Below are 20,915 nucleotides of genomic sequence, written 5' to 3' on the forward strand. Positions count from 1 at the left end.
AGCCACTGTGCGTCGCTCTGCCACTGTACATCGCTCTGCCTGCCGTCCCTTACATAATTGTTGCCGAGAGTAATCCCAGCCTACGAATTCAATAACAAAATAAATCATGCATAATTAAACATTACCTCGATTTAGGCTACTTGGGTATGGCTTAAGGCTTGACTACACGAAAATCGAAATCGAAATTTGCTGTCTACATTATTGTCAGTGTTGGGGTTAACGCAACTACGCAAATCAAAACAGTGGTGTGATAATTGAGCCAGTAGAGAAATAACTGTTGAGAATTAATCTGTAGCCTTGGGTAGGCTTCTGCAGAAAACAATGTTGTTGCCGATTTAATACTATCTGGCGACGTTTTTAACAGGCTACGCAATAGAGGCTTAGACAACTATGACCCACGTTTTGGTTTCGTGAATTAATTTGCCCTACTTCTTGACTGCAATGTAGTCAATTGACTGCTTGACGTGTCATTTTTATTTTTCTGTACAATAAACAATTACATCTGCTTTATGCCGCAGAATTACATTCATATTTGGCTGACTGCAGACGCGCCACTTCCCTCCCCATATTCCAAGATTAAGATCCCTCCCCATATTCCAAGATTAATGCTTTTTGTAGGCTACTATCATAAAAAAATAGTTAAAACGAATAGCTATTTGCAATTTGACAAAACACTGGTCCTCATTTTGCGAATGCGAGGACGATATGAGCCTGTTGCATTTAGTTAGATGTCCGAGTCACGCATAATGTTTGAAAACCACTGGCTCGTAATCACAATAATTTAACACACAACAGTTGGATAACCTACTTAATCATGTCCCCATGCCTACATTTTTGTGAGTAGCATAGAGATCGTTAAAAACAATAAATCACTATCATCAGTCATGCCCCTTGATCAAAGTGGGGAATGAAATAAAAGTTTGAGAACCACTGGCTTAACAAGTTACCTACAGTCCAGAACACAGAATCTGTTGCAATATTCTGATGATCGGCGATGATATCGGCAAATGTTTGTTTTCCAAAGTAAGACTTTCACTTCACCATGCACCTTCGACAATACCTGGCCTACCTGGTATCATTACAAACATTATTCTGTGTCCTAAAACTGGCATATTTTATGGCATTGTGTCATGTAAGTTCGTTGCAAAATCTAGAGAAATGTGTGAGGTGGTCAGCGGGGGACAATTGAGACACACATTGGATTGTGTTATTACTTGAACATTCCACACTATCCACAGCTGTGGTAGGCCTATCAGGGGCAGGAGGATTACTGTCAGCGCAGGCTTTATATAAAATTCTTCAACAGAAGGCCTCGAATGTTGTCTTGTTTGTGGAGCGCTTTGCTTCGCTTCTGTAATTTCGGCTTCATTGAAAATGAGGGCTTCCTTCAATGACCCTCCGAGAATAAATAAAGGTTGAATGAAGGAATGAATGCAGGCTTGCCCAAAATAAAGGCATGTGGTTTGCGCAGCCTACAGTAAATAACAGACCCGCCATAATGTGCGTTATGATGCTTTTTTACGAGCAAGATGTTTTTGGTACCCTACGCACACTGCATGTTCCTAAATAACAATGATCATCAGTAATATTCGACCATTAATTTGGGTAAATGGGCAAGCGTGACCACCTTGATTGGCTGATTGGCTGATGATTGTAACGCGGGCATGATTCCAAACACCTCCCTTACGATGATGAGTGACAGGTCTCAGAATGCGTGCGCTACACAAGGACGGAAGATGATGAATAACTGGGGCCGTAGGCTGTTCACAAAGGCTTTTATCTTACTACTAGGAGTAGGCTACTCCTAAATCGCACTTAAAGATTTTAGATTGGAGTTTTCTCTTAAAAGTTATTCACAAAGCCTTTCAGACAACTCCTAAACTAGGAGTGAGTCTTCGTGGCTATGGATGACGTCATTACTCATGCACGAGCTTGACTGAAGTGACCACCTTGATTGGCTGACGATTGTAACGCGGGAATTCCAAACACCTCTCTTCCGATGATGACAGGTGACAGGTCGGAGAATGCGGGCGCTACACAAGTAGTGCGAAGGACGGAAGATGATTAATAACTGAATAAAAAGGCCTAGCCTAAATGAATAAAGAGTAAGGCAAAACAAATAGCTTAGTAGCCTAATGAAACATAGGCCTATGGATTGATGCAGTAGCCTACCTTTGCAACATTATTAAATTAATTAATCTGTCACCATATCCCTAGGCTACGTTTGCAAAGAGGAGAACATTTTAATTTGATTCACAATGAAACGTTACATTTCATTTACATGTTAACAATGAGTAGTTTTGGTTGTTGTTGGTGGCGTTATTGCATCCCTTTTATGAATGCAAAATTGTTCCCTCGCGATTGGAAGCTCCTGTTGCGCATAAGCTATTTCAAAACATCGCAACGTAAAATGCCACAAAAAAGCTGTTTATGAATAGGTCTTAGTGAATTAGGAGTCCTCTCGACTTAAGCTGTCCCAGACTTAGGTGCTACTTTTAGGTCTAAAATGCTTCGTGAATTACTTTTTGTGAAAAAATTAGGAGTCCTAAAGTTAGGAGTGATACGCCCATTATTTTTAGGAGTTGCTCCTAAATTCGCCAGTTAGGAGCTACTTTTAGCCTTAAAATTCTTTGTGAATACGGCCCCTGAATAAAAAGGCCTAGCCTAAATGAATCAAGGCAAAACAAATAGCCTAGTAGCCCAATGAAATATACGGATTGATGTAGTATCTTTGTAACATTATTAAATTATTCTGTTACTATGCCTACGTTTGCAAAAGAGAACATTTTAATTTGATTCACAATAATGTTACATTTAATTTACATGTTGACAATGATTAGCCTAGTTTTGGTTGTTGTTGGCGGCGTTATTGCATGTTAGTTATGCCTACAATGCAAAATTGCTTCCTCGCGATTGGAAGCTCCTGTAGCTGCATAGGATTTCAAAACCACAGGTTTGTGAATAGGTCTGTGAGTAAGGAGTCCTCTTGACTTCTTTTAAGCTGTCAGAGGTGGGAAGGTGTGATTTTTTGGGGGAAGGGCCGGATTAACTGGGCACAATTGTCTGATGGCCCCCTTCCCCCCAGCCAACGTGAATCGGGTGGTTAGTTAATAGGCCTATCGTGAAGATTTTTCCTGCCATCTAAGGCACGAGCGCATCTGTGAGACCAAGCCTCACCAAGTAGCTCGTTTGTTTACAACTAACATTCTATTTAATTAAACTGCTTTATAGGCTATGCCGAAATAGTTTTCAACATTTTGAATATTAGTGTCGGGTGAATTGAAATGTTCTCAAAGTAGCCTTATGGCTGAAAGCTGCTTGGGACCCCCCCGTCAAACAATATAACCATACAAACGCGCTTCCTGCACTCATTGTTTCAAAAGGAGTAATTTTGGCTTTGTCAGAACTGAAGAGCTGTGGACGGCACGGCACGGTATGCCCAATGAAAATAAATTAACGCAACGCAACACAACACAACACAGACCCCGCTTCTCTCGCGTCAGTCACTGACATGAACGAAACACAGAACCCGCTTCTCTCACGGCAGTCACTGACAGTAACCTAGAATAAATGCATGGGGAAAAACACTTCCCCATGACAAAGACATCGTAAAACACTGAAAGTTAATATTTTGTCACTAGCAACATTCATCTGTCCTTTGTCAAATGTATTATGTTCCAAGTACCCTATGCGTAATTCTGCTTCATAAAGTTGAACAAATACATTTGCTTATTTCACAGAAAAATATAATTAGCCAGTCTACAGTGCAGAGTTGGTAAGTTATGGTAGGCCAACTTGCAGTGAACATACAAACAGGGGAAATTATTTCTCTTGCAGCTGAGTAGCCTCAGGTGCGCACGTAGACATAAGGCCGAACATGCAAGCGCCAATGAATCGTGCTCTCACGACAATCGCGCCGTTAAACTTAAATAGGTTAACATCACTCTAAGTTCGCCTTCAAGCAAGGAAAACGATGATTTGAAGACATCTGTTTCGTTGGAATGGCAAGGGGTAGCAACAGGGCAACACAGAGACAGGCCCGATGGCAGGGCTGTTATGAGAGTATTAAAATATGGGATATTCTAGGGAAAACATTAAAATGGCAAGACAGCGGGGAAAGTTAAAATACGTGATAAACACGGAAAAAGTTGGCATGCATTGTTTCGGTCCCCGTGCACAGGGATTATTTGTCATACTATTAATCACATATGATTATTTGTCAAATTGTGCAAACAGGCACAACACATTTGAAAAGGAAGGACTGGTAGCATGCAAGCTCACGGGAAAGATTGATGTAAGAACGATATCACAAAGTGTAGAAGACAATTGGCAGGGGAGGGTCATGTCTTTTTTAACAATTCTGTCGGAGGGTCATTGAACAATTTCTAGCAGGCAAGAGAGGGTCATGCAACTTCCAACTGAAGCACTCAAAATTCCTCCGGTGGCCCCTTCAATAAATAACGATCAGTCCCTAGATTGCTGCTGGGCTATATGTTGGTTCTGTTAACAACTCATTGTCAAACGCATGGCCTATCTCGCGGTTGCATCCATTACAAACAAACATGCAATGTGAACGTCTGGGATTGGGGAGAGCACTAAATGCTCTACTGAATAAGCACGAAGTCAAACCTTTAAATGAAAAACACTCTTTAATAATCCAAAAAAATAAACCGCTAATGAAGTAAACTTGTGACCATCAAAAATCGCTTATCGCTTAACTCCGTGATACCAGGACGTAACAGGAAGGCATTTGGCTGAGCAACGGAGGTTAATATGCTCCATGTTTTGTCCAAATGGTGACTCTATCATCGTTGCACTCGGAGAAAACCGGAATGTTTCATTCGTCCCCGTTTCAATCGTCCCGGTTGTAGGCCTACCTACTCAAAACGCAGATAGAACCTTATTATTCTAAGGTAGCGAAATAGCGTTCAGCAGTATTCATGCCCAATTAATTCCCCCTGTTAAAGTGTTCGCCTTAGTAGTTTAGTTTCGTGATAGCCTATGATAAACGGCTTATGGCCAAATATGTGAAAACGTTAAAATACAGTATGCGATAAACCCGGAAAAAGTTGACAGTGATTTTTTCATAATCACTTTGGAGGGTCATAGAAAAATGTATTGCTGGCGAGGGAGGGTCACGTCTTTTTGGACTAATGCCCCTTAAATAAATAACGAACAGTCCCTAATGAAGTAAACTTGTGACCATCAAAAATCGTTTATCGCCTGTAACTCCGTGATAACAGGACGTAACAGGAAGGCATTTGGCTGAGCAACAGAGGTTAATACTCTATATTTTGTCCAAATGATGTCTGTCTATCATCGTTGCACTCGGAGAAAACCAGAATGTTTAATTTGTCCTGCGTCTCTACGGTTGCAAACGGGATTCACTCGCAGTTAACCAAATATTTCTTTATTAGGGCAGGGCAGGCATATTTCTGGTTATTACATTATTTCTAAACCAGTCTGCTAAAGTCTGTAGAGGGTTTTCCAGGCTCCATTTCTTTTTATGAGACACCCTGCTCACTTGAGCCATCTACCGGTTGTTTGGGTTGTTGCAGCGTCTCACTGGAAAAATACAAATTAAAGTCGCGTGATACCGCGTGATCCCACGCGCGGACCGCGAGTGAAGCTGGCCAAGTCGAAGCACTGCCCACTGTAAGATAAAAGCCTTTGTGAATAGCCTACGGCTCCAGTTATTCATCATCTTCCGTCCTTGTGTAGCGCACGCATTCTGAGACCTGTCACCTGTCACTCATCATCGTAAGGGAGGTGTTTGGAATCATGCCCGCGTTACAATCATCAGCCAATCAAGATGGTCACGCTTGCCCATTTACCCAAATTAATGGTCGAATATTACTGATGATCATTGTTATTTAAGAATATGCAGTGAGCGTAGGGCACCAAAAACATCTTGCTCGTAAAAAAGCATCATACCGCACATTGTGGCGGGTCTGTTATTTACTGTAGGCTGCGCAAACCACAGGGCAAGCCTGCATTCAAGGCCTTCTGTCGAAGAATTTTATATAAAGCCTGCGCTAAGCAGACTTTCTGGCAGCACTTTGGCATACATCTGGCGATTTTGGGCTTTGTTTTGGCAGACCAAAACTTTTGGCTTCAATTTGGCATGATTATGGGCAGCCATAACAGATAAGAAGGCGCCAGTAGTGTATGGCTGAATTATGGCATATTTCTGGCCAAGCGTAGCGTTAGATTAAGAGCGGGGACAGCATCTGATGATGCATACGGGCTGTTTGGCATGTTTATGGACAGCCAGAAGATGGGCGAAGAGCGGGACAGAGTTTTGGCATGTTTCTGGCTAACCAAAAGACTCAGCAAAGACCGGGAATTTTCAAACTTTCTACTCGGACAAGACCCAGCCTAGCCCCCAGTTCGACCAGCGATCGCAGTTGAGGTATGTATTATGTCTCCATTCATCTTTTAACTTTTAAATTCAGGAAAATGTATTCAATAACCTTGGTCAAGCAACTGTACAGCCTACTTTTTAAACATGTTAAACACATTTACATGTTATTAATTTACTCGTAGTAACATTGGATTTGCTGTTATTGTTGTGAGACAGTTAGAAGCTAACGTTAGCCGTTCCCATGATACTGTTAACGTTAGATGTTCCCACAACGATATTCCTGCAGCTCTTGTAGCCTGTTATGGTTAATAAGGATTAGATAATTAGAACAAGAAATAGCAAATACCTGCCTATTACGAAACAAGATTGTGGTTTAGAGAGGTAATTGAGCCGATAGCCAGGGTTAGCGGGGAGCTCCCAGTTAGCTATATTGCCAGTTTTGTGGGCCTCTTACAGACACAAAATGCAATTGAAATTTCGGTGCAACATGAACAACAAGATGCATTTGACGTTGAGCCCCTAGGGATCAATAAAGTATCTATCTATCTATCTATACTGTATATCTATCTATCTATTTTTATCTCATACATTGCGAAGAAATCGTTTAAATTCAAAGTTTGTACTGTCACCGACCTATGTTCCTATGGTTTCTTCGCAATGTATTCATTGAGTTAAATGTTTCTTCGCAATGTATTCATGAGTTAAAAACGCATCTTGTTGTCACGTAAGGCCCTGTTCATGTTGCACCTCTGTTAAGAGGCACAAAGACACTCCAGATCATGCCCCTAAAACGTCGTTTTTGTACCCCCCTTTCACTGCAGTTAAACTAATCATGGTTTCCGGTTGTTTTCTGTTTTGTTCTTAGTGCAGTCAGCACCCAGCCCCCCAGCTACCCAGCCATCCAGCCGCCCAGCACCCAGTTTCACAGCTACCCAGCCATCCAGCACCCCAGCAGCCCAACTGTCCAGCCACAGGCACCAGCCATCCAGCACCCAGATACCCAGCCAGCCACCCAGCTACCCAGCTGTCCAGCCACAGGCACCCAGCCATCCAGCACCCCAGCTACCCAGCCATCCAGCACCCAGCTACCCAGCCATCCAGCACCCTACCAAAACATATAATAAAGCATAATGAAATGTATTTAATTTTCCTGTGTTTTTTAACAGATACATACGCATATATAATGTACAACATAATTGAAGTATATAGTGAACCTAGACTAACCATTACATTATCAGCAATTAAGTCACAATTACCAGCAATAAAGTCATACAGACAGCTGAATAAATTAAAATAAATAATACAAATAAATAATAATAATAAATACATAATTTCTATGTAAAAGCAAACATGTGGCACAATTATGGTATCATTTAGGGTCAGTTATGGCTACATTTTGGCTGGATTATGGGATTTAGGATTCTTTTTGGGACATTTAAGGCTATAGTTTGGAAATCCAAAATTGGTTTTGGGTGAGCTTTGGCCTACTTTTGGTTGATTTTGGCATGCCAAATTTGGGCCATTTAGGGCCCATACATCCACCCAGAGCTTTACCAAAATGGCAAGCCAGTTTTGGGCCAAATCTGAGCCATAATAATTTTGCTATCTTAACAGTAATCCTCCTGCCCCTGATAGGCCTACCACAGCTGTGGATATGTGTGGAATGTTCAAGTAATAACACATTATGTCTCAATTGTCCCCCGCTGACCACCTCACACATTTCTCTAGATTTTGCAACGAATTTACATGACACAATGCCATAAAATATGCCAGTTTTAGGACACAGAATAATGTTTGTAATGATACCAGTTAGGCCTACGTTTAACAGTAACAAGTGTAATGAGCTATTCATTGTCGAAGGTGCATGGTCAAGTGAAATTCTTACTTTGGAAAACAAACATTTGCCGATATCATCGCCGATCATCAGAATATTGCTCTGGACTGCAGGTAACTTGTTAAGCCAGTGGTTCTCAAACTTTTATTTAATTCCCCACTTTGATCAAGGGGCATGACTGATGATAGTGGAGATAACGTGTTATCCCGAGGCCTTTGCCAGTCAGCATCTTCGACGGTAGTCTATTAAAAATATAAGTTTTCGATGTCCCAAACGGAGAGACATAGGCTACTTTATTGTTTTTAACGATCTCTATGCTACTCACAAAAATGTAGGCATGGGGACATGATGAAGTAGGCTATCCAACTGTCGTGTTTTAAATTATTGTGATTACGAGCCAGTGGTTTTCAAACATTACATTACATTACATTACATTTGGCTGACGCTTTTTAACCAAAGCGACTAACAACATGGTAAACAGTAAGTTTTAGAACAATTCTCACAATTTTAGGACAGTTTAAAAAAACATTAGAGTACAGTAAGAATAAGTGCGTCGGTGAGTGCTGTTTTTAACAGTTACTTGTCAGTTTAAAACGGCTGGTGAGTGCTAGGATCAGTAAGACTTGTTGTAAGTGTTGCTATGAGAGTAGATGTTCTCTAAAGAGCTGGGTCTTCAGGAGTTTTTTGAAAGTGGAAAAGGATGTCCCTGCCCTTGTAGGAACTGGCAGTGTGTTCCACCAACGAGGAACAACAGATGAGAAAAGTTTGGATTGGCTTGAGCGTACCGGTGGTAGAGCTAGACGTCGTTCTTCAGAGGAGCGCAGCGGTCTGGAGGTAGTGTAAGTCTGTATGAGGGCATTCAAGTAGGTGGGAGCAGAACCGGAGACTACTTTGTAGGCAAGCGTTAGAGACTTGAATTTGATGCGGGCCGCCATAGGTAGCCAGTGTAGCTGGATGAGCAGCAGGGTAACATGTGCCCTTTTGGGTTGGTTGTAGACCAGGCGCGCCGCCGCGTTCTGGATCATCTGAAGTGGTTTCACTGCGCAGGCTGGGAGACCTGTCAGGAGGGCATTGCAGTAGTCGAGTCGTGAGATGACTATTGCCTGAACCAGAAGTTGGGTAGCATCTTGAGTCAAGTAAGTCCTGATTTTCCGTATGTTGTAGAGTGCAAAACGGCATGACCGGGCGACTGAGGCAACATGATCTGAGAAGTTTAGTTGGTTGTCAAGAACAACTCCTAGATTTCTTGCAGTCCTGGTCGGTGAAACAGACAGGGAGTTAAATTTGATGTTGATGTCGTGTTGTATGGTAGGTTTAGCTGGGATGACCAGCAGTTCAGTCTTTGAGAGGTTCAGCTGGAGGTGGTGTGCCTTCATCCATGTAGCTATGTCTGAAAGGCAATCCGAGATCCGTGCTGAAACCAGGGGGTCGTCAGGTGGAAAGGACAGATAGAGCTGTGTGTCGTCTGCATAGCAGTGGTATGAGAAGCCGTGCGAACGGATAATCTGTCCCAAGGAGGTGGTGTAGATAGCAAAGAGGAGGGGGCCCAGCACTGAGCCCTGGGGGACCCCTGTGGTGAGATGGTGAGGTGCGGATAGCTGACCAAGCCATGATACGTTAAACGAGCGTCCTGTGAGGTAGGATTCAAACCAGGAGAGAGCAGAACCAGAGATTCCCATGTCAGCGAGTATAGAGAGGAGGATACGGTGATTAACCGTGTCAAAGGCAGCCGATAAGTCAAGCAGAATGAGTACTGATGACCGAGCGGTCGCCCTGGCTTCTTTTAAGGCTTCTGATACAGACAGCAGAGCCGTTTCGGTAGAGTGGCCGCTTTTGAACCCAGACTGATTTGGATCCAGAAGGTTGTTCTGTGAAAGGAAGTCAGAGACCTGTTTGGAGACTGCTCGTTCAATGCCTTTGGATAGGAAAGGCAGTAGTGAGACAGGGCGGTAGTTCTCGACTTGAGCAGGGTTGAGAGAAGCTTTCTTAAGTAACGGTGTTACCCGGGCCATTTTGAACGCTGTTGGAAATGTGCCGGAGGTTAGCGAGGCATTGATCACATGTGTGATAGCTGGAGCGATGGTCGGGCTGATGGACTGAAGTAGGCTCGTAGGTATAGGGTCCAGCGAGCATGTGGTAGGACGGCTGCATGTCAGGAGTCTGGACACTTCACTCTCGGAGAGAGGCGTGAATGCTGAAAAAGATGTTCCAGCAGTCCCTGGAGGTTGTAGGAGTGCGGTATCTGAGTCAGATGCGTTGAGTGGGCATGTAGAGAATTGACTGCTGATTGCCGCCACTTTGTTTGTAAAAAATGAGGCGAGGGTATCTGCAGTAAGGCTGGATGGAGGAGGAGGCAGCTGAGGGTTGAGTAGCGATTTGAAGGTTGAGAAAAGTTTTCGAGTGTCTGTAGCGCTGTTGATTTGGTCATGGTAGAAAGCAGTTTTAGCAGCAGTGATGCTGGCTGAGAAGGAGGTCAGGAGTGTCTGGTAGTTTTTGAGGTCGTCCGCTAGTTTGGATTTGTGCCATTTCCTCTCCGCGGCTCTGAGTTTGGTGCGCTGCGATCGGAGGGTATCATTTAGCCATGGATGAGAATGTTTGGATCGAGCTGGCCTTGTGGTAAGAGGGCACAGCTCGTCTAGACACGAGGTCAGTGTGGAGCAGAGCGAGTCAGTGGCTTCATTAACCTCCAGAGAGGAGAAGGTGTTGAGTGGAGGTAGACCGGAGGCAACCACAGAGGAGAAGTGCGTTGGAGACAGGTTCCGGATGTTGCGGCGGAACGTGACCATCGGCTGAGGAGCCGGAGGCTGTTCTGACAGGCTGACGTTGAACTGGATGAAGAAGTGGTCAGAAAGATGGAGAGGCGTCACCATGAGGGTGTCTGTGCTGCAGTTCCGAGTGAAGATCAAGTCAAGCTCTTTGCCAGCTTTGTGAGTCGGTGGGCTTTGAACCAGTTCGAGGTCAAAGGAGTGGACCAGGGCCAAAAAGTCCGCTGAGCCTGGGGCATCTAAGTGGATGTTCATATCACCGAGAACAAGAAGCGGACAGTCATGCTCGGGGATGGAGGATAGCAGAGTGTCAAGTTCGTCAATAAAGTCGCCTAGTTGGCCTGGAGGGCGGTAGATGACCAGCACGTAGAGTTTTGCTGGGGTGATCACTGTGATGGCATGGAATTCGAATGAGACATATTTGTTTGAAGGCAGTAGCGGGGTGAATTTCCATTTGTTGGAGATCAGCAGGCCCGTCCCGCCTCCTCGTCCAGATAGGCGAGGGGTGTGGGATAGTGTAAGGTTAGTGGAGAGTGCAGCCGGGGTGGCAGTGTTCTCTGGTTTGATCCAAGTCTCAGTGAGAGCAAGGAGTTCCAATGAAAGGTGGTTGGCATAGCCAGCTATGAAGTCGGTTTTGTTGACTGCGGATTGACAGTTCCACAAGCCCATGGAGAAGGAGGTTTCTGTCGGTGAGGACCGGTTAAGTTCCTGGAGGTTAAGGGGATTTCTGCCCCTTTTGGCATGATGCCGTTTTCTGCAATGGCCGGTGATAACAGATATGGTGGAACGGCACATTTTGCCTTTGTCGGTGCCTGTGCGCGGTGAACTTGTACAGGTAAACTTGCTTGTCTTGACCGTGTCCGTCTTAACTGAGGCTGGCTGAAACGAGGGCTGCCGCTTATGCTGCCGCTTCAGCAACAGCCACTATTTTTATTCTGCTAGGAATTGCATGCAGCTGTCCTCCTGTCTCACTAATGATGCATCAGCGTAGACCGCCCTCTGACGTTCGCACAGCTTAGATTGTTCAAAAGGGTGTTAATTACTGTCAACTGAAAGTCCGCTCGCTCACACCGACCGAAACTCACAGTTTCAAGTAGCCTCCTCCCTCAGCTGTTCCCAAACGCCCAGAGTCCAATTCTAACAATTGGAGAGGATTTGGCCAGTAGTAGCCTATGTGTTCTTGCTTTCTCTCTCCCAACTCACTGCAGTTGTTGTCTGATTACCTGAGAGGTGCTCCGATATTATAAGGAGCTAGTCACGTCTGATCCCGCCCTCTGACGTTCGCACAGCTTAGATTGTTCAAAAGGGTGTTAATTACTGTCAACTGAAAGTCCGCTCGCTCACACCGACCGAAACTCACAGTTTCAAGTAGCCTCCTCCCTCAGCTGTTCCCAAACGCCCAGAGTCCAATTCTAACAATTGGAGAGGATTTGGCCAGTAGTAGCCTATGTGTTCTTGCTTTCTCTCTCCCAACTCACTGCAGTTGTTGTCTAAACATGCGTGACTCGGACATCTAACTAAATGCAACAGGCTCATATCGTCCTCGCATTCGCAAAATGAGGACCAGTGTTTTGTCAAATTGCAAATAGCTATTCGTTTTAACGAATTTTTATGATGGTATGCTTTTTGTATAGGCTACTATCTTAATCTTGGAATATCGGGAGGGAAGTGGCGCGTCTGCAGTCAGCCAAATATGAATGTAATTCTGCGGCATAAAGCCGATGTATTTGTTTATTGTACAGAAAAATAAAAATGACATGTCAAGCAGTCAATTGACTACATTGCAGTCAAGAAGGGTTAGTTACAGAGTTAGTTACAAGAGTTAGTTACAGTTTTGTCATAACTCCCTGATGCATTTTTGCATTTAGAATAGCCAGAGCGTGGATGTCTCAATCGGAAAATTAAACAATATTGGGTGCCTATGGACTAGGCTGGGGGAACCCAGCCTGATCTGCCCGCTATTTATTTTTTGATTTCTTAAAAGATTGAGCTTGGTCTGGTGAAAGCCAGACTAGCCATGGACCTCAGTTACACAATGCAAGGGAACATGAATCAGCCTATATTTGCACAAACAATAACGGACAACAGCTCTTCAACTTTGGCCCGTTAAAATGTGTATGAACAGTCTAGCGACGCATTTCATCAAGGCCCATTTGGACATGTCAGTTATTTGCACCACTGGTTAGATGTAAAACAGCATTTCGTTTCAGACTACTGTTACTTAATTTGTGCATTAACAATAACGTTTCAGACTACTGTTACTTAATTTGTGCATTGACAATAAAGATGACTAAAATCTTATGTAGAAGAAGAAACATTCACAAAAAATCCATTCATCCAAAAATGACCTTTGTTTTTGATAGCTGTTGAAAACGGCATGGAACTGACAGAGATGTTTTTGTTTATTTATAAATAAATAAATAAATAAATAAATAAATAAATAAAATTATGCTGATACCTTTTGCTTTTCCCAAATACAATGTAGCCTACAGGTGTAAGTGACCTTTCATCAATCCAGTTGCAATGGATGAACTGTGATGAACTGCCCTACTTGTGATTGTTTAGAGATTTTAAAGGTTTTATAACAGTGCTACATCTTCTTTGGCTATTCTACAATCTATTCACCTTTTCAGCACCAGTAGGCTACTTTCTGTGCAGCCGCACACACACACTCAGGCATGCCAAACAAGCATACACAAAAGTTTCAAGAGTAGGGGATGGAGTAAAATATGGAGACAATTTGAAGTGTGATTTATTTTCGAACGGATGTACAGGACTGAGCGGCGGTCATATTTTGTACCGCTATGCGGTACATCTACGTAGTAGACGTTTTATACCAGTTTTTAGTCTTTAGCAGTGGTGCCAATAATTCTGGAGGGTACTGTGCATACACACACACACACCCTCACACACATGCACCCACACATACAAACACACCTACATGCACAAGCACACACACACACACACACACAAACACACAAAAAAACACACAAAAAAAAAAAACTTATATGCAGGCACACACATTCAATAAACACACACAGAAGCACACATATGTGACCCTGCAAGGCGAAACCAGTCGTTTTGGTAAAATGTACAAAATGAAGTTATTGTACTCACACGAACGGCCATAAACTAAGCTTTCCAAAGATATGTATATCGAGGGTATTGCAAAAAGTATCACTAAGATAACCGCATCCACAGTTGGCATGGTTCTCCTGTCACGATACGCCAGAAGAGGGGAAAATCACCTTAAGTAAATTGTCGCGTGGATAGTGTGAGGGCACAGCTATGATTAGCCTTACGGTAGCGTGACTTTGAAGCGGATGACTGACTATGCAGTTTCAACCATAGTTTCAACCGTGCAATGAGTCTTTTTCTGCCACCTAGTTAATACCTGGGACGGTCATAAGGTGTCACTATAGAATATAATTAATGTATTTCGGGGGAGGTAAGGGGAGAGGAAGTTCTGTGTACACAGATTGTGTATAGCCTAGCCTGCTTTTAAAATGTGCTAGCCTACTTCTCCTGGTCCCTAAAATGACGCCAGGATATTTCTAAAAGTTTCTGCTGTTGACCGTTCGTGCCCTGAAAGGCAAGTCTTTCACATTCATATTCGGTTACATCTGCCAAGAATGATTTACTGATGAGAAATAATGTATAAGCAATACTTTACAAATGATGAACAAACCATTTATTAGTTTACAAATGCTTAATAAATTATGAATTGTGCATAGTTATTATAAAGTGTTACCGAACTATGTTTTTTGTGATAATTGTAATATCACCAGCTACAATGAATTGTCTTTTCACTGAGTGCAACAAAAAGTCTGACTGAACACACTTGTGTGAATGAATTTGTCAACAACAATTTGGTACTTGTTCAGAAAGTTGCAGGAAGCAGAGCAGAGAAATTCACAGATGGAGAGCGAGATGAAGAGGCTACATGAGGAGATCCAGGCTTTGAGGACTCACAAAGAACGAGGTGAGCAATATCCTGTCCATCGATCTTTAATCCTTTATTCTAAGGGCTCAGAAACAAGGAAATGATTATTACTGGAGGACAATGAATCTTTGGTCTCTGAGATTTCAAACATTGATACATACAGTAGATAGTAAGGCTCTTGAACAATTCAGTGTCATTCACTGACTGACCCTCTTCATAAGTTATGTCAGGATATCCCCTTAGATGGACGCATCCAAATTCACACCCATTATTCTCTGTTGAATTATTCACAAAGCAAACGGTGCTAGGTACTAGTTACTGTGATAAGCGGTTTGTGATAACTGTGAATTTACATTACATTGAACCATACTTACAATCTTCATACAGCTCTGTGTCCATCTCCACAGTCGTTCGTCTCTCTGGAATATCTCAGTTTCATGTGCTCACGTGAAAGTTTCATGAGCGCACATGAAAGTTTCATGTGAAAAGGTTTTGCGTGCGCACACGAAACTTTCATGTGCTCACGTGAAACTTTCATGTGTACACATGAAAGTTTCACGTGCGCACATGAAAGTTTCACGTGAGCACATGAAAGTTTCAGGTGAGCACATGAAACTAAACTTTAGATTTTTTTTTTGCTCATGTCCCCTTAGGGGCTCCATACATTGTAGACTATGTGTTAAACTTTACTAAACAGTATAGAAGTAAGCCCCCTCTCCTTGCCCCGCTCTCTCTCGCTCTCCCTCCCTCTCCCGCTCAATGGACACGCACGACCCGGCCAACACAATCCAAATAAAACATTCACATTCGTGAAAGCAAGGACACATACTGTAAAAGACGACTAGCTAAATTACTTTTAAATCCGCTTAGCATCGTTAGCATGCTGCACATATTTGTTTAAAACACTTGCATTCAAGTTGACTGATCATCTCAATACCAATGTTTCCCAAAAGGGCCTGTCCCAAGGAGAACAAGTATTACCTTGAAACTTAAAAACACATGGGGAAACTGAACAGTCCAATCAGTAGACTATGATAAGCTAGCCAACTAAGTATAGTCTTTTGATCCTGTGAGGGAAATTTTGTCTCTGCATTTATCCCAATCTGTGAATTAGTGAAACACACTCAACACACCGTGAACACACAGTGAGGTGAAGCACACACTAATCCCAACGCAGTGAGCTGCCTGCTCAGGGACGGATTAAACAGATATGGACCCCTGTGCACAATATAAAAAAAGCCCCCCCCCCCCCCGACCACAATGCACGCGTGCACGTGACGTGCGCGTGCAGCCAGCGCGTCTCTATTTGCTGTCGCTGTGCAGGCTGCATGGTGCACAATTTCACACAATGACAATGTAGTACATTATGTCATATATTATAACTCGTTGACAGTATTTTGTGAGAGGTGGTGCTGATCATATTATGGGGGGTTTGGCGGTGTCCCCCCCCCGGGAAAATTTTGAAATTCTGGCTGTTAAATACACCCTTTTAACGCAGTTTGGAAGGGGCATACAAACTTTCACAGAGCAAGCAGGGCCCGTTTTCTATCTGACTCAGGTGACATGAACATTGGCTACCTGCATGATAAGGTTTTCACTTTACTGCTGCTTGACACTACCTTGCATGGACACATACAGTATTTCACAGTGGAGATGTTAGCAAAACTATAGCGTTTGGTAAGATTGTACAGTTATCTGGTTCCGTTGTTTTTTTTTTTATCTGAGGGCCCCCATTGGCTCAGGGCCCCTGTGCACGTGCACACTTGGCGCAAGCCATGATCCGTCCCTGTGCCTGCTACAACAGCGGCGCTCGGGGAGCAGTGAGGGGTTAGACTTAGGGTTATTACTATTATTATGACCACTGCGCAGCGAAGCTGTGAAGCTAGGTTTAGTCAGAGTTTTTTCTTTTGTTTTTTTTTGCCTGTGTAATTTTCTGTCAAAGATTCCCGGGACACTGAAAGACTGGGGTGCATGAAACTTGGTGGGCATGAAGCCCCACAAGAATAGCATAGAATCATTGTTTTTCGTTTAGATCCGTCGCCTCCCCGCCGGACTGGACCCCTGGAAAGGAGGGTAGGGCGGACACAGTTTTCTGTGAATATCTCGAGAACCGTAGGACCTAGGAGGACCACCTTTTTTTTGTATGTTGGTCTTAAAGGGCCATGTCAACCCATCCCATGGGTGGAAGTGTAGGATCATTATGACACCCTCTGAATGCATGGCAAGTTTCGTGGACTTTTGTTCATGCAGGGCCATACAGTAAATTAATTTATGTGTACATTTAATGACTGTACACCAACAGAGATTTCTGTGACTATCTTGAGAACCGTAGGGCCTAGGATGACCAATTTCTTGCATATGTTTGCCTCCAGGGGCCATGTTAACCCATTCCATATGCACACATGTGCATAAACAGATACAAACGCACACACATACATTCAAACATATGTACGCATGCATGCACATGCATACACACAGGCACACACACAAGCACATACACACACAGTAGACATATGTACACATGCATACACATGCACACACACAGATGCACACACAGGCACACACACAAGCACATGCACGCACATACACACACACACACACACACACACATAAACACACACACACACACATAAACATAAACACGTACACGCACACATGCACACAATTCAAGAATTTCTCAGAATTATGAACAGGCAAGATGGGGGTGGGGTTGTATAAAATGTATTTTACATGTGAAATCTATGAACTAATCATGTTTTGGTACTTGTTGTCTAGCAGATACCAGTGAGAATTGAGTGTGTATAATGCAATTCAGTGAGACAGTTAGAATCATGTATGCCTTTCACCTTTTGTTTTCAACCAGCAGCCAGACCAGCAGATACCCTGACTTTGCTGAATTACTGAAGCTAAGCAGGCTTAGTTATTACTTGGATAAGAGACCTCCTTGGAAGAGTAGGTTCCAGTAGCTGGAAGTGGTGGTGTTGGTGGCTGGCCAGTAGGTGGCACTCTTCCCTGTGGCCAAAAACCACCAAACAAATATCTATCCCAATGTCCTATTGCAGTGACAGGGACACTGTACTGCATGAGATGTTTTCCTTTGCATGAACGTTAAATTGAGGTCCTGACTCACCATGGTTGTTAAAGATCCCATGGCACTTATCGCAAAGAGTAGGTGGTTTCCTGCTTTGCTGGCTAAATTCCCAACCTGGTTCATTCCATTTGGCCTTGTAATCATCCTCCCAGTGTGTAATTGGTTCATTCACTCCTTCACTCTCCACCTGAAACTAGTGTGTGGTGAACATTCTGACACATAATGGCTGTTGTGCATCACTTAGATGGGTGCTACACATTGGTGGTGGTTAGTGAGATTCCGCCTCTCCTGTGAACAGTGTTTGGAATAACGCCGTTTAAAAGAACGGTGTTAGGTAACGACGTTATTTTTTCAGTAACGGGGTAATCTAACTAATTACTTTTCCCGTTGTTACAACGCCGTTAACGTTACTGGACATTAAATGCGGTGCGTTACTATGCATTGATTGAATAAACTGTGTAATCCGAACGCACCCCTGGCTCACAGCTAGTGAGGAGGTGGGTTAATAATGACGTAAGCGATTATGATTGGCTAAGGCAGAGTCATGTTTCATGGTGGCCAATCAGAGCCAGTGTTTTTACACACTTGCCAGCACACGTGCCACACACGCAGCAGCTAAAATAGAGATTCAAATAAACAGCAGAGGTCTAGAGCAATCCGATGAAAAGTTGGCATTTTCAAGGTGGAGATATAAGCACTACTTCAAATTCATTGTGGTCAAAGGCAAGAACGTGCATGTAATGTGTACATTATGTCCAGGAACGAAGACTTTGTCGACGTAAGCAACTCTAATTTAATGAAGCATCTCACACACGCATCTAAAGCTAGTGGCCAAAAACACTGATACCTCCACCACAGATGATAGCTCGCCATCCACTAGCAAAGAAGGACTCGGAGCAAAGTCCTCCAAGCAGCAAAAGCTTTATCTTTCTGCCTCACAACAAAAACCTATGACACACAGGCTGAAATCAAATGTCATGTGCAATATCTTGAATTTCCCCTTTGGGATCAATAAAGTATCTATCTATCTATCTAATAAATATCGAAAGTTATGTAGCCTACAAACACCAAACAACTGGCTGCTCAAAACTGCTAAAAATAAATCCAAATTTTTTGACATTAACAAGTAGTGAGTAACTATAACTAATTACTTTTTTAAAGTAACGTTCCCAACACTGCCTGTGAAGCACTTTGAGTGTCAAGAAAAGTGCTATAACTGTAATAGCCTATGTACTATATGTTGTTGTTATTACATTATACATTACATTATATAGATATATATGGGTCATTCTATAATTCAGGGTATTTCCCATCTCCATGATAAAGATTTTGTTATTATCAAAAAAATAAATCTTTATGCAATCAATTTTGAACAATTATGCTAATAAAACACCCTTTCACCAATAACAATCAATGCTTTATATTTATTTTAGACTCAATTTATCCACAAAATATTAACTAAATTACTTCTACTCCCCATATTATTGACTGTCTCCGACTAGAGTCATGCATTCAACTTGACTAAACATGATGTTATCAAATCTAACAAAATCTATTTTTGGAGATTAATTTACTAACTCTTACAGTGGGCATCGTTTTCAAATGGCCACTTCAGTCGCGCATTACGAGGCGTGAAGCTGCGTGAAGCTTTAGTACCACTTTCAGCCACTGTGCGTCGCTCTGCCACTGTACATCGCTCTGCCTGCCGCCCCTTCTGAAAAAGCTCGATTTACCTCGATTTAGGCTACTTGGGTATGGCTTAAGGCTTGACTACACGGTGGTAACGAAAATCAAAATCGAAATTTGCTGTCTACATTATTGTCAGTGTTGGGGTAACGCAACTACGCAAATCAAAACAGTGGTGTGATAATTGAGCCAGTAAAGAAATAGCTGTTCAGAATTAATCTGTAGCCTTGGGTAGGCTTCTGCGACGTTTTTAACAGGCTACACTATAGAGGCTTAGACAACTACAGTATGACCCACGTTTTGATTTCGTAAATTAATTTGCCCTACTTCTTGACTGCAATGTAGTCAATTGACGGTTTGACATGTCATTTTTATTTTTCTGTACAATAAACAAATACATCTGCTTTATGCCGCAGAATTACATTCATATTTGGAACTTACATAGTCCAATGCATCGTTACACTACGTTAGTGTTTCCCAAAACCATAGTAGCAACGAACGTTCGCAACCACTATTGTAAAGTTGTGTAGTTACAACTACACCTCTCGACCTGTGGTAGAATGCTAGTAGAAGCATAGTTCCAGGGATCTTCATGTCAAAGACGTCACTGACGCCAGTTATTTGTTTGCAAATGAATAATTATGAATATATTTAAGTTTCTAATTGATATTTACACTTCTAACCACCATACATCCATATTTTAAAATGCCCAAGGCAGAAAATACATAAATTAAAAGTCAATTTGCAGCCATGTGCACGTAAGTAAAAGTCACACACCTGCAGATAATAATAAGGTGGTGCACACTTTTTGACGAGTCAGCTGAGAATATGTAGCCTTTGATTTTCATGGGGGGGGGGGGGGGGGGTCCTTGCTAGTTTACGCAAATCAAGCCAAGAAGGCTGATTCTGATTTTAATAGTATGATCTGCACAAAAGATAAACTTAGGTAAACAACAATGTCAAAATTGTTGTCAAAATCTTAACCCAGATTCGAACTCTTGGACAGGGGACTGGTAACTGCTGTGCAACGGCGGCTGTCATCTGCCGGCCTCAACGCAATGCGCCACAGAAGTGTGTGCAGGTGCCCGTTCACGTGCTACTAAACGTCATTAACTACCTTAGTCCAGACTACTGAAGTTTGGAAACTATCATGGTCCAAACTTACAGTACTATGTAAGTACGACAGTTTTGTGAAACAGTCGTAACTTACATGTTGGTTAGTTGAACGATGC

The 20,915-nt window shown here is 42.8% G+C and overlaps 1 protein-coding gene and 1 long non-coding RNA gene across 6 annotated transcripts in view; both read left to right on the forward strand.

The window, feature by feature from the left end:
• Positions 1-20,915, forward strand: part of LOC121709139 (myotonin-protein kinase) — a 173,657-nt gene that overhangs the window by 133,220 nt on the left and 19,522 nt on the right. For all 5 annotated transcript variants that reach the window (XM_042092274.1, XM_042092275.1, XM_042092276.1 and 2 more), the window contains exon 12: positions 14,848-14,945. In XM_042092274.1, coding sequence (XP_041948208.1) covers positions 14,848-14,945 — 98 coding nt within the window. The remainder of the gene's footprint in view (positions 1-14,847; positions 14,946-20,915) is intronic.
• LOC121709142 lies at positions 6,045-7,504 on the forward strand. Its single transcript, XR_006031849.1, has 2 exons — positions 6,045-6,412; positions 7,230-7,504. It is a non-coding gene; the product is annotated as an uncharacterized LOC121709142 (long non-coding RNA).

Source organism: Alosa sapidissima, chromosome 5 (genome assembly GCF_018492685.1).
Source record: "Alosa sapidissima isolate fAloSap1 chromosome 5, fAloSap1.pri, whole genome shotgun sequence".
Lineage (NCBI taxonomy): Eukaryota > Metazoa > Chordata > Actinopteri > Clupeiformes > Clupeidae > Alosa > Alosa sapidissima.